Genomic DNA, 15,728 nt, shown 5'->3' on the forward strand with positions numbered 1-15,728 from the left:
ATCATAATCCGTAAAGATGCACTTCTCTCTAAAGGCGCGGCTAATGAAGAGATGGCGAGTCAGGATCGACAACTTCATCCTTGCTACACCGACTCAGAAAACACTAGTTTATTAGTAAATAATTCAAATATCTCCTTACTATTTCCCCCTGACGCATTCATGGTAATTACTTTTGCTGGTGCTTTGCGGCAAACTTAAGCCTATTGCGTGCATTTGAATGTAGAACTCTTTGCGCTGCAATTTTATTTTCATCACTAATTGATGGATGTCTAAAATATAAAAATAAGGAGAAGCCTAAAACAGTCCCGAGGCCCAGCCCGCGTCTGAACTATGGCGTGAAAATTGGCCCGAAGCCCGGCCCTATGGCCGCATAAAAGCCGGGGCCCGTCGGGCCTGGGCTGAAATGCAGGGCTCTAGTTCCTGGTTCTGTTGACACATGTTGACTCACGTGAGCCGCCTGCTGGTGTGTGCGCAAATAACACCTGCATACGATTATTCTCCTCAAACGCGGGATGAATTAATTACGATGCTTCACGCTGGGAAAAACTTTTTAATTTCTGAAAATTTCACAGTTATTTTGTTTTCAAAGAGGATAAAGGAATTAACATAGTTGTACAGCGTAAGCTATGCATGAAGACTCTTACTTTAACAAAGGCTACTCAACCAACTTGAACATTTGCAGGTATGAGACCGACTAGAATGGAAATCATCATGTTAGCTAAATTTTAGTGTTTGTTAGTGCTTTAAAATTCCATGGTGTGCATGACTGCAGTTGTAAATTTTCTAGCGAAAAATGAGCCTGAAACTGTAGAAATTAACATGAGAGTCCCCACACCCCGGATCAGTCAATGAAATAAAGAAAGATAGCATTTCACATGCATTTCGACATGTAGGCTTATTTTAAAATAGACTAATATGTATATGGTGTCATTTTTTTAATGTTGTGTATAAACTATATTTATTTGTACTTGTACATGTTAAAGAAAAAAAATTATAATAAAAATAAAACTGTAATACTAAACTGTATAGCCACTAGATGTCTGCATACTGAATACTTTTTTAATGAAGTAATTTGTAACTGTAACGGAATACATTTTAAAAGTAACCCTCCCAACCCTGGACACTTTACAAGCAACTAATAAATAAATAGTTTGTTAGGTGATTAAATGCTAAAACAGACCTACAGTAGAGCATGATCACAAACAGTATTGTGAGACTTTGTGTTTGCAAACAAACAAATTTAAAGGAAAATAATTCACTCAACAGTCTTGTTTTTTAATTTTGAGTATTATTATTAATAATAATAATAAAGTGTCAAAATATCTTGTGTGTGTATATTATTTCAGCAGATATGTCAAGTTTTTCTACATTTTTAATAAATATATTGAAATTTTCTACTAATAATATTTTTTAAATAAGTGTAAAATAAGTAAAATATTTCATGCATATTATTTTTCCATCATTACATTCTATTATATATTTCCATAAACCTGTCAATAGTCTTTCTAAATATATTGAAATAGTAATAATAATAATAATATTAATAATAATAATAATAAAAATGTAAAATAGTAAACACATTTCTAGATATTTTGGCCCTTATAAAGACCTTTACTGTCCAAACACTAATTGAATATTCATGAATGTTCATCATGATCAGCGTAATGCTGAACCTGGAATTTGTACGGCACAAAAGCGGCAGCCGATGCTGTGTGTGTGTGTGTGTGTGAGTGAGTGAGTGAGTGAGTGAGTGAGTGAGTGAGTGTGTGAGCAAGCGAGCGAGCGAGCGAGCGTGCGTGTGAGTGAGTGAGATCAGCCGCACGTGACCAGCAGTCTGTTCACTCTGATCTCGCCTCCGCCAATGCTGACTACTGTCACCATGGCAACAGCAGCACCCGGCAACAGCCTCAGCATCATCCAGTTCTTTGTGTTGCCAGGGATTACAGGGCATGTTTTTCAGAAAATGAGCTGAGAGAATGTTTTCTGCATATTGCGCTTTTCATTAGGAACGAACAAAGACAGACTGTAAATGCAGTGTCATATTTGACAATAAATCTGTTTCAGGTCTGGTTTGAGCAGCTGTACCTGGTTCAGGTAATGATACTCCTCTGGTTTGAGGAGATGAAACGCTTTTCTTTCTTCTTCACTCGCTCCAGCCAGCAGGTAGTAAAACACATGATAGTTCCTGTGAGACAGAATAATATACAGTATGAGTAATATTAACACTGACCAGTGGTTTAAATAATAACAAACTCATTTTAGGTATAAATACATAATATCATGTAACGTACCTCTCATTGTGCTCCTGATAAACCAGTCGTGATTTTTCCAGAAGATACTTCTCCACATAAGCTCTGAAATCAATCATCAATAAAAAAAAAAAATCGTATAAAGATTCTGTTCAAATTTCCTTCAGAAGCAAATATATTCATTACAAATACTCCACACAAAAACTCAGGAATAACACTGATGGTTTTCAAATCAAAACTGATTAGAGACATATTAGAGAATATTATTATTAAATAAACACATCAAGAAATATTTTAAAATATATTAAGTATGTATATGTTGTATTAATATTGTACTGTAAAATAAAAAATTGAGTATTAAACAAAATATTATTTCTGCCTTGATTTCAACCAAAACAATATTTATGCCTTAATTTCCACATTTACAAATAATAATCACAATATTATTATTATTATGAAATAAAAACATGAAACAAAATACATTAAAATATATTAATAAAATAACAAAAATTGAGTATTTAATAAAAAAATATATATAACAAATAATTTTAGTTTACATTACAACAGTAAAATTACAATGCTAGTATTTATGTCTTAATTTCTACATTCTTGGACATTATACCATTGAGCTTTTTCATATTTTACACACACACACACACACACACACACACATATATAATAACATTTATTTATACAAATGTATTTATTTATATAAATACTGCGATTTTACAATAGCACTAAGCCACATTCCGATTTTATTTTGATTTATTGTTCAGCCCTTACATTAGAGCATCAAGGGAAACGCAGGCTGTTCCAAAAGGACGGTATCATCTTATAAGATGATAATATTCAGTATTAAATTCATTCACTCCTAAAAAGTATCAATAAAAGTAGTTTAATCCATTTAAAATTGACTAAATGTGACCCTGGAGAACAAAAGCAGTCTTAAGTCGCTGGGGTATATTTGTAGCAATAGCCAAAAATACATTGTATGGGTCAAAATTATTAATTTTTCTTTTATGCCAAAAATCATTAGGATATTAAGTAAAGATCATGTTCTATGAAGATATTTTGTAAATGTCCTACCGTAAATATATCAAAACTTAATTTTTGATTAGTAATATGCATTGCTAAGAACTTCATTTGGACAACTTTAAAGGCGATTTTCTCAATATTTAGATTTTTTTGCTCCCTTAGTTTCCAGATTTTCAAATAGTTGTATCTCAGCCAAATATTGTCCGATCCTAACAAACCATACATCAATGGAAAGCTTATTTACCAGATTTGAGATGATGTATAAATCTCAATTTAAAAAAATTGACCCTTATGACTGGTTTTGTGCTCCAGGGTCACAAATAATTGACTATTGAGTATATAATTGACATAAGTGACTATAAAGCAGTCATTTAGGATGCTGCGTTCACAGGTAGGGCCCTATGTAGACAGCAAACAGGACAGCTGACTAAACAGAAAAAGCACATCTCACCCTCTCACAGTCCCGCTCTCCTGATAGTTGACTTGAATAAACTTGCCAAAGCGGCTGGAATTATTGTTATGGGCCGTTTTGGCATTTCCAAAAGCCTGAGGAGGAAAAACAAAGAAACATAAACATTAATACTATAGTTAATCATAACTTCAGACCAGAATGTGACGAAGGACTAACAGGACACTTTTAGTCACACATCTCTGATTCCTTAACCCTCTGCTATTGTTCATTTGGGAGTCACACTTGTGTTGTTCATGGTTAAAACTGACCAGAGGCCATAATCGTGCAATCATTTAGAGTATATATACACCCCAGTTGATTGATTACATTAAAAAATGCAAATTTGTTTCTGAAATGTTGTTTAAATACATAAATGAGGCATAATCTATTTAAATATGCAATAATTCGCACACATTTCCAGAACATATATCTGAACGCTGGGTAAAGCCAGGCTCAAAATATTTGTTTGATTTTGTTGACATATTAGAGTTAAAGGTTTTTACTGAGGGAAATTTGGATTTCTCTTTTTGCTACCCCGAAAATTAGAAAATACTGTCAAGAGACAGAAAAAATACATTTTTACCTTTTTTTAACGAACAAAATGTTGTATAAAATCAGGTGAATAATATATGAACAAACCCCTCAATAAAAAACTTCAGAATATAGACAAGAACAAAACTATAAAAGTTGGTGTATGTAAGTGCTGCCGAAGTGGAGAAACAAACTCATTTAGATAAAATGGCCTTTAAAAATACGCATTGTAATTGAAATCAACAGACACAAGTAGATAAAGTTCAACGAAACAAAAAATCAAGCGAATGATATAAGAACAAACTAGGGGTAGTTTGTATTGACAAAAAATTATATCTCGATATTTTATGGGATTTTATCGATAACGATAATTAGACGATATTTTGCTGAGTGTGTTATTGTGCTGGTACCTTAAGGACTGCCGAAGACAGCTGACTCATAATGTTTTTAATATTCTTCATACAACAATTACGATATTATCGCAGATGATATATATCGCACACCCCTAGAACAAACCCCTCTGTAAAAACCTGTATAAAATAAAAAGAAATACAACTATAAAATTTGGTGTATGTAAGTGCTGCTGAAGCGGAGAAACAAACTCATTTTGAGAAAACGGTCTTTAAAAATATGTATTGTAATTGAAATCAACAGATGCAAATAGATAAAGTTCAATTAAAAAAAAAAATCAAGCAAATGGTATATGAACAAATCCCTCTATAAAAACCTTCAGAATATAGACAAGAACAAAACTGTAAAATTTGGTGTATGTAAGTGCTGCCGAAGTGGAGAAACAAACTCATTTAGATAAAATGGCCTTTAAAGATATGCATTGTAATTGAAATTAACAGATGCAAATAAAGTGCAATGAAACAAAAAATCAAGCGAATGATATATGAACAAACCTCTCAGTAAAAACCTGCATAATATAAAAAGAAATAAAACTATAAAATTTGGTGTATGTAAGTGCTGCTGAAATGGAGAAACAAACTCATTTTGAGAAAATGGTCTGTAAAGATATGCACTCAAATGGAAATCTACAGACGCAAATATATTAAGTGCAATACAAGAAACACTTAAAAGTGTATTTTGGATCTTTTCTCTACACTAGTCTGAAAAAACACTTTATGAAAGCCCAAAATCTCAAAATTAACCAGTGCATGAAAACACAATGTCTTGCCTGAAAGTCTCAGACACGTTTAGAAGAGTAATTCCTTCTGCACCATTCACACTGACCCGACGAGACCCATTTCAATTAAAACTTTATGATGTGGAACTGCGAGTCCCTGCCGCTGCTTTCACTGCAGCTCATGCAGAAACACACGCCAACCAGAGAATCCTTCGCTTAATTTTCTCCACAGGGCTCCTTCATCCACTCAGAGTCATGTGGAACCAACAGGGGTTTTATATGTGGAGGTGGTGCATCGGCATTTCATTTAATGACTTCATAACAATAGCTGAACAACAGTTAGAAATAACAAATAAAAGGGTATTTTGTAGTTATGATCTTTAAATTCAAGTAAACGTGTTTAGAAACATGTAAACATATTACCAGAAACACTGATCAAATGAAATGAAATACAAATTTACATTGTACAGTACTAAATAAAAGCCTTTTGCACACGTCATTGGAAGCAAGCTGCTTCATATGATCCTCTAAATATCATTAAAATATATTTAAATAGTTAAAATACATATTTAAATGCGTCAAAAACATTGTAAATATATATTTAAATTAAAGAAGTATTTTACAAATATTTAAAGTATACATTATATTAGTTGAACAACAGTTAGAAGTATTTATGATCTTTAAATAAAAGTAAAAAAAAATTCTATAAACATTTACTTTAAGCATGTGAAATATAAATTTACATTTTTAATAATTTTTTTTTTTTGTATAAAAATCCCTCTGGATTAAACGTTCCATTTGGAAGCTGAATTCAAAAATTGCCTTATTTATGGCATCATATGCCCCTTGAAATATTGAAAATATTATTATTTATATTATTAAATCTTATTTTAAAAATAAATATCTATATATGTAAAATATTTAAAATATATTTAAATTAAAAAACAAATTATTTAAAAAATGTAAAATAATTAAAAATTTACTGTACATTATATTAGCTGAACAACAGTTAGAAGTATAAATAAAAGTTTATTATAGCAAGTTTGAAAAAATTATAAACATGCATATTTTCAACATGTGAAATCAAATGTAAATTTACAGTTGGAAGCTGAATTTTAAAGCCGTATTTATGACATTGTATGTACATATTATATAATTGTATAATATGTAAAAGAACTTAAAATACTTTAAAAAAATATTAGCTAAACAATTGTTAGAAGTAAAAATGCATTACTGTATAGTGTACTATGATTTTTAGATAAAAGTAAAAAATATAAACTTCAATATGACTTGGTTTAAAAAAATATTATGTTAATATAAACATGCAAACATATTTCTTTAAACATTTACTACATCAAATTAAATGTAACATGACTTTACATTGGACTAAATAAAAGACTCACTGGATGAAAGTCCCATTTGAAAGCTGAAAGCTGCCCCTCAAAATATTTAAAATATAATTAAAAATATTATAAATATTAATACATATTTAAATATATGTTAAAAAAATGTAAAACATTTATTTAATTCATATCAAAATTTTTACAAATATTTAAATTGACATTATGTAGGTGAACAACAAGAAGAAATAACAAATAAAATAAGATGAAACGTTCCGTTTGGAAGCTCCTCTGCAGGACGGGCCAAACGCAGGGAGCTTAAGCTTTAAACAAACACAGCCTGCATCACATGAAGTGGAGGGCCGAATATGTGAGACAGTTGATTAATGACAAGAAACGTGTGAACATGATGAAGTGAACATAAACAGAGCTGAACTCTGGAGAACCTCCCAGAGCTCAGGAGCTCCGCTGGGAGGCGTCAGGCTGGACTGGGACAGCAGCCCAAGGAAAAACACACTTTACTGTATTATTTATGGACAATAGTACAGCACGGTATACTTTGAAGTACCTTAGAATACCATTTAGATTGCATGAAAACATGAGATCTACAGTTTCCTAATTTCTTTTTTAATTAAAATTATTTTAAAAATATGAATGCATATTTAAAAGGTATTTAAATAAAATGTTTGATATGTATTTGAATTTTTTTTTTCAAAATATCATTTATACAAGTAAAAAAATTTAAAATACCTCTAAATTATCTAAATGCTTAAAAAATATACACTAAATATTTAAATAAAAAATAAAATTATATTTTAAATACAGTTTTAAAACTGCTAAATTATATTATCATTATATTATAATTTTTTTAAATATAATTATATAATAAGTATATACGTATATAAGCTGTTTAATAGTATTTTAATAGTTTAATAATTGTAAACAGACTTGGTCTGACAATAAAGTATCATAACATACATACATATACACACACGCATATGTACACATTTAAAATTAATTTATAATTTATATATACATTTTTTTAAAACATTCAAAATATAATGTAAATATAAAAAATTATATATATATATATATAAATTATGTAAAAAATATTGTAATAAAAATATTTAAATAATTTTTTTAATATCTCAAATATAATATTTGTAAAAGAAATCATTTCAATATTTTACAAATATTTAAATATTTACAATTATACAAAATATACAATTTACACATTAAAATATTCAAAATATCACTTTTCGTCTTTCCTTCTGTAATCCACAAACACACACTGAAAGCCAAGCATATCACGTCCCATTAAACTAAAACTGTCTTTCATTTTTTTCAGCAATGCTACAGAGATGTTTATTCTGTCATTTGTAATACTCAAACACTCTGTATCCCGAGGCAGTGCAACTAAAGCTAATCACATTAGCTGCCTAATTAAACAATAATAGCACAGTACTGAAGATCCTGTAGAGAGGTTCCCAGCCCGCGCCTGCGGACACAAACGCAGAGGATCAGTGACGCTCTAAAAGCCCTCACAGTTCAGTCAGCTGCAGACCTTCAGAAAGATCCGGGATCAGACGACTGTCACAAGACAGGCCTCAGATCAGCGCAAGATACGTGTACAAAACATAACGTAGAAAAAAAAAAAGTAAATGCAACGCAAATCCAATGTTTTAAATGTGTGCTTGCTTTAGCGCTGTAGATTTGGACGTGTTTTTAAATGCACAGCGGTCGCGATGGATGATGGATGTCACTGCACACTTCAGATATGGGTCAACACTAGGTGTAATCACACACACACACACACACTCACACACAGCTAATATGCAAATACACACACAAAGGCTTAGCATTAAAATGCCTTGAGCTAAAACTGACATTAACTACATCATCAAGCCTTACAATTACACAAAGATCAGTCAATTCTGTATACAAATAAAACAAAAAGATGAACTTTCAATATGAAACTGTATTTATTTTGCAACCAAATTTACTAATGCAATATCAGACACCTTCACATACCAATAGTCTGCATGGCCATCTTCATGTCAATTAATATAATATAATATATTATAATATAATATAATATAATATAATATAATATAATATAATTAAAATTAGGGTCAATTCACTATTAATACTAATACATTTTCAACATTTCAAGTTAAATAAAGGTAATTTTAGATATTTTAATGTAGATGTATTGTTATCTTAATGTATTAGGAGATTACATATAGTCATATAAAATAAATATAAATATAGATTATAGAAAAATACAAAATAAAATAGATGAAAATGTAACAATAAAAAATAAAATAAAATAAAACAAAACAAAATACCATTAGGACAGGCTTACGAAACTAAACCAAAAAAGTGCAGTTTGCCAAACCATCACGACTGACAGCTCTTGTCATCCGATCCCATCTGTTTCATGTCAGCTAAATAATCTCAGCCCAAAACACGTCTAAAGAGAGACGTCTAATTGAGAAATAATGGGAAAATCACTCCATTAGGTATTTGTGTCATACGTGTTTGTTCTGGAGCGTGAAGTGAACGTAATCGTTCAGTCAGTGAGGATTCAGCTTCAGGGGTTTTTAACCATTCACATCAAGAGTCCTGCTGTAAGACTATATATATTATGAAATAATCAGAAAACGTTTGTTTTATATGGAGTCTAGCACATCGTAAGACAGCACACTAGTGCGATCATGTCAAAAACTCAGACTTTCTAACGACGGACTGAAGACAGAGACTAAAGCAGAAGTTTGAAGGTTCGTTTGGACTAAATGAATAATCAATGGATTCATTTAAATGCTCAGATCTCCTTCTGTAGCGCCTCAGAAAAGTCAAAACTTCTGTTCTGCTTTACGAGCGGAACTGCTGCACACACAAACACGCAGATATATGAGGCTAAATGAGGATATAGCATCGATTTCTATTGTTTTATAATTAAATACTGTTATATAAAGCTAGTCATGACTCATGACAGACAAACCCACACTATCCCTAAAGAAAACGATTGATTTACAGAAGTAAAAGCTCACTTTGCACTCACTTCTGTAATGTGAATTTCCAAGAGAAACAGGATATTTAATGAAAGGGCTTGATTGGATGGAGTAAAGTGGGCATGTCTTAACAGAATGAAGACAGACTGAACATGTATTTGCTAAATTAAACTAAATAAAATAAATATAAAGAGTAATACATAATATCAAAACATACAAATAAAATAAAAATAAAACCACAGTAATATCAATTATATATAAAACATTACATAATTTTTTTAAAAGTAACAAAAATTTAAAATACAAAAAAATAACTAACAACTAACTAACTAACTAGTTATTCTGCTACTAGTTAAGACCAGTAGCCCACACGGCCTAAATGATGACAGATAAAAAGAAAAGTTATAATATTTTGATAAAATATATAAAAAGAAAATATGAAATTATTTTATCATTTATATTATTTTTTTTTGATAAGTAATATAAAAGCAATAGTCAATATAAAAATAAACAAAACATTTAACAAAAAACATATAAAATAATAAAGTAATAATAAAGTAAAAATATAAAGTACAAAAAACTAACTAACTAACTAGTTATTTCACTACTGGTTAACACCATGAAACATTCAAAATGAAAATATATAAAAAGAAAAATATGAAAATATACAAAAATGTATATAAATTATACAAACATTAAAATAAATAATATCATAAATAATATGGAAAGCAATAAACAATGAAAACAATTAATAAAACAATGAAAAGACAAAAATCTAAAAATAAAAACAGAAAGTGATAAACATATATCCACAGTCTAAGAAAGAACCATAGAAAGAAACTACACAAAGAAATTGAATAAAGTGCATAATGTTTTCATAAATTCAACATACAATCAACATCCATTAAGGGAGTATTTGTTAGAGGAGCTAAACACACACAGAAATCTTTATTACAGATCTAACCAAATTATGTGTGCGTGTGCGTCAGTTCACTGCAGATGTGGTTAAATGATGACAATGACATACAATCGCAGCAATTTGTAAGATCATCTAAAATTCTGATCGCATTTGTGCTGCTGTGCAGATGAAACTCAATCGCACACTCAAGACTCCCTCGAGACGGACAACAAAGAGGAGAGAGAGAGAGAGAGAGAGGGAGAGAGAGAGAGAGAGAGAGAGAGACAGATGACATGTCAGAGATATTTTCAGATTATTTTATATCACCATCACATCATCCTGAACACATTAGAACTAGTATTAGAATAACAGGTCAGATTCTGAACTGCATGACAAACACTGAACTACAGCACAAACTCTAACCTACAGGACAGAATCAAAACTGAGGGATTGTAAACTACAGGGCACATTGTAAACTACAGGACAGAATCTTCAACCTAAACTACAGGACATAAACTGAATGACAGGACAGATTCTGGAATACATGACAAACACTGAACTACAGCACAAACTCCAAGCTACAGGACGTAAACTGAACGACTACATTAGTTTTTTATAAATTAAAAAATGGTGTTTTTTTCTTTACAACCACAATAAAAATGCTTCATTTTTTTAAGCAAAATGGATTTTTTTTAATTCCCTTTGATTTTAGGGTAAAATGTTACCTGGAAGCTGAGCAAAACATAGAAATTAAACTACAGGACAGACAAATTATTAGATGGACTTTAAATTACTACACAACAGAAATTGTGTTCTGGGTGTTGCCGAATAGAACCAGCTGATGATTATACATGAATATCCTACAATCACATCTGTAATGGATAACACAGAGACCTGTGCTCTCACGTTGCTGCATTTCACCCTTTAGTCAGTTTCTATGCAGTTGCTAGGGTGTTTGGGTGGTTGCTATGCAGTAGCTAGTGTGTCTGTAGGGTTGCACTGATGTTGTATGTGCTACAGTGAGCATCTTTGAGGTTCATGTGAGCGTGAAGCAGAAACGCTGTGACTCCACATGACCCTGAAGGTCTCGTCAAATGAAGCGACCTGATTCCAGGTGAAGCGGGATGACGTGTGTGTGCATGCGGGTGCTGCGAATGCTTCTACTGCTGGAGTGTGCAGGATTGATTGCAGCGTGTCGCTGTGTTTTCAGTTCACATACAAACACCAGTCCACAACAGCTGCACAGACAGACAGACCTGACACGAGCTGATAGAGAAGGAGAACCGGCTCTAAACCATCATCCATCATGTGTGTCAGGCTTTAACTAGCCGTTTGTGAGCTCTGCTCAATGTCTGGAGGGTTGCTGTCACACAGCGGATTTCAACAGAGTACAAATGGGTACAAGGAAGTGACATAAATGATCATAAAAAACATGAATTGTGTGACTAAAATATTTATAATATAATATGTTTTATATAAAATATAATATTTTGAAAATATAAAAATTTAAAAATATATACAAAAAGTAAAAAATATATAAAAATGAATACAAATGATAAAATATTAAATATAAAAGTAACATACAAAAAATGACAAAAATATAAAATGAAATATAAATATATTTAAAGTAAAATAAAAGTATAATGTAGAAAGCGAGAGGGAAGCGTGAAGAGGAACGCGTCTAATCTAACACAAGATTACAGTGTTCAGGTTCAGTCAGATCTGATGTTCTCCAACAAGAAAACACTAATTATATGAGAGTCGACGTCACAATTACAGCGAGACGCGTTGCTGAGGGGCTCCGAGCGGTTTTATAGTGCATTGCTGTGTAGTTTCTAAGGTGCTGCGAGTAGGGATGGGTGATATGGGCTTAAAAATATATCACGGTAATTTCTGGTATTTATTGCGATGACGATATCAATGACGATAATTCAGGGAATCTTATGCATCCACTAAGAGACAAGAAAAAAATCCTGTTTCTTTATTATCTTTCCTATTTTTCCCAAAAGAGGGTGTTTTGACTGTGAGTGAGCATTACTGAGTACACACGTAATGTAATGTCTGTTTAATTCATACTGGAAGCCGGAGGGCGCCCTTGCGCAGAAACTCCACATATGCATCGCAGAAGTAATAGTACTGACGAGGCTCCAGGAAATCCCTAATATGGACAAAGGTGTCCAGTTATCGCCGTAGCTAGAGACATTTTAACTGATGAAACTTGAAGACAATAAACATACGATTGCGACAATATATGGTTTATCTGTGTTCTTCAAGCAATCTTGGGTATTTTTATGAGGATAAAATATATTTATAATGCAATGCTAATTGACATAGCCTTTATCACTTTATATAATACTATAAAATAGTATGATTTCTGCCTCATTCTGTGATATGACACCACGTCTGATCACAAAAAGTTATTTCAAACACTCGACTATGTTATTAAGTTATTTTGGAGAAAACGCATCTCAATAAATGATATCTTTGTTGGACAACAGGTTTGTAAACAGGCTCATGCACATGCAGAACTGTGCTACTGTAGTACATTTATTCATTTTTGTGCACTGTACAGCCCTGACCAAACCAGTTCCAGATAGTAGAAGCAGCTCCTCGTTTAGCAATATATAACTAGTTAGATGTCTCTCCATAGGTCACCTAGAGAGAAGCGTATACCTCCGGAGCCAAAGACAGGCCTGAGGGCCCTGTTCACTGGGAGACGTCTGCATTAAAACCATCAGCTGGCCCCAGAGACCACAGGGTCCAAACAGACACAAACCACACGAAGAAAAGAGACAAAGACATCAGCTGACAGAGACTCCAGTGATTACCATCCCACGAGACCCTCAGACTCACTCCAGAATCCAGAAAACACCACTGATCACATAAAAATAAATAAATAAATAAATAAAATGTATTTATTTATGTTCATTCATTCAAGTTTACAAAGTAAATATTACAAAAAAATAATAGTGTAAAATATTACAATATAGTATTATTAAAATATTCTAATAAAATACCTCAACATAAATATATTTCAACAATATACTAATATTAATAGAACATTACTAAAATATTGAAATATGAAATATTGTTTCTAATAAAACATCACCATATAAATGTAAAATTATTATATTTCAATAATATACTATTATTAATAAAGTATAATCAAATTAAAATAAAAAACAAATATAAATACATAAATTATTAGATAAATATATTAGATAAATTAGAATATAAAATATTATATTATTCGCATATTCTAATATTGTGTGTCATAGTATTATATATTATAATATTTTAATAATATTAGTATATTGAAATATTACAAAAGTACAATTTGAAACAAAAAAAATCTAAACTAGTTAAGCAGTTCTCAAATGCTTGATATATATTTTTATAATAATAATATAATAATAATAATATTAAGGAATAATAATAATAATGTAAGGAAAATAAATACAAAAATAAAAATCCCTCTCAAATATTCTCTAACATTTGCAGACAAAAATGGTAGAGAATGATTGTATACTTGTATACTACAGTGTTTACATGCCACTCCATGGTATATAAAAAACAACAACTATATTTCCATGTTACATCACGGTACTTCCAATGGAAAAATGGCATTCTGCATGAGACTGAAATGTATAAACATCAAGCACTCGTCTCTGAAGGCTGATAGATACCACACGCATTCCCTCAAAATCAACCGTTATCTGACCCTATCCAAAAATGCATGTTGTTTACCACGACATTTACACATGAAAACACACATACACAACTGAACCCGCTTTACTGTAGTTCTGCAGCTTTAGCTGGCTGCGTTGTGCAAGAATTGTACAATCTTCAGCGTCTGTCTGTCTTCAGTCTTGCGGTTTGCTTCAGCCACATGTGTGATCAAACCTGCTGAGTCGACAACATTCACGCACACTGCATGACGACAGACAGACTGAAGCATTCGCAAGCCAAAACTAATCTTATTTTACACAGGTCTGCATTATAAAACCAACACAATGAGAAAGAAACACTAAATAATACTGCTAAAGCAGTGCGGTCCGATTCAGAATGACTCTTTTGAAGCGATTCTTTTAAAGAATCATTCTAACACACTGTTCCTCAGACGATGAATCACAACATTCCAAAAAGCTGATCGAACGGCTGATCTCAGCATCATTAATGTCTCTAATGGAAACTAACGATCGCTTGAATGAAATCCGCTGCGTCACATGATGCAGCGCGGCTGATGATGTCATCGACGCTGTGCTCAGTTTGCTGCTTTCAGGAGACAAACTGAAAGATATAAACGATTCAGAAAGAAAATGTTTGGTTTTGATTGGCTGTAGATTGAGTTATTCTCATTATACAGCGTTTATGATATTTAGATAAACATATATGTTCATCTTCCTCTTTTGTACAGCAGGTTTTTCTACATCCAGGTCAAGGGTTTTCAATCTAATAGACGTCAAAGACAATCATATTTGATGTCAAATGTGAAAAGCAACTACTGCATATAATTTAATGAATAAAGACCCAATTTATACTAATTTAATTTGGTATGCTATATACTATGCCAACTGACAACATTATTTAGAAAATATTTTGTTTCTATTAAGTTTTTTTTTTACTCACTGTAGTACTTTTTACTACAGTAATTTTAATCTATTTATTTATTTAAATCTAATTCTAATTATTTATTGTAATCAAATTTAGTTTTATTTATTTACTTATTTTAATACACAAATGCTGATGCAAAAGCTTAGTCATTTGCATGCAGTCCTGTTGTAAAGATTTTCTATGAGTATTTCCTTCAAATGTCAATCAAATCCAAACAGTTTAACTAACTAACATGCTCAGAAAAGTTATCTTCCAGATGTTGCTCCACCATGACAGCAGTTGATCTGAAAGAGAAATGTCACTAATGAGAACACAAACATGCTCTGCATTAATAACTGCATGTTCAGAATGCATAACTTGCATAGTGTGAAGTGTGTGTGTGCATACTTGCATTTCAGGCCTTACGTTTGTGTGTGTGTGTGTGTGTGAGTGAGTGAGTGAGTGAGTGAGTGAGTGAGTGAGTGAGT

General features: G+C 31.6%; 1 protein-coding gene across 1 annotated transcript in view; it reads right to left on the bottom strand.

Moving 5' to 3' along the window:
- myo9ab (myosin IXAb) overlaps nucleotides 1-15,728 on the bottom strand; it is a 133,205-nt gene that overhangs the window by 75,015 nt on the left and 42,462 nt on the right. Inside the window, exons 4-6 of the mRNA XM_016494739.1 lie at nucleotides 3,736-3,830; nucleotides 2,292-2,354; nucleotides 2,086-2,185 (exon numbers count right to left, since the gene is read on the bottom strand). Coding sequence (XP_016350225.1) covers nucleotides 2,086-2,185; nucleotides 2,292-2,354; nucleotides 3,736-3,830 — 258 coding nt within the window. The remainder of the gene's footprint in view (nucleotides 1-2,085; nucleotides 2,186-2,291; nucleotides 2,355-3,735; nucleotides 3,831-15,728) is intronic.

This window comes from Sinocyclocheilus anshuiensis, unplaced genomic scaffold (genome assembly GCF_001515605.1).
Source record: "Sinocyclocheilus anshuiensis isolate Anshui unplaced genomic scaffold, SAMN03320099.WGS_v1.1 scaffold923, whole genome shotgun sequence".
NCBI lineage: Eukaryota > Metazoa > Chordata > Actinopteri > Cypriniformes > Cyprinidae > Sinocyclocheilus > Sinocyclocheilus anshuiensis.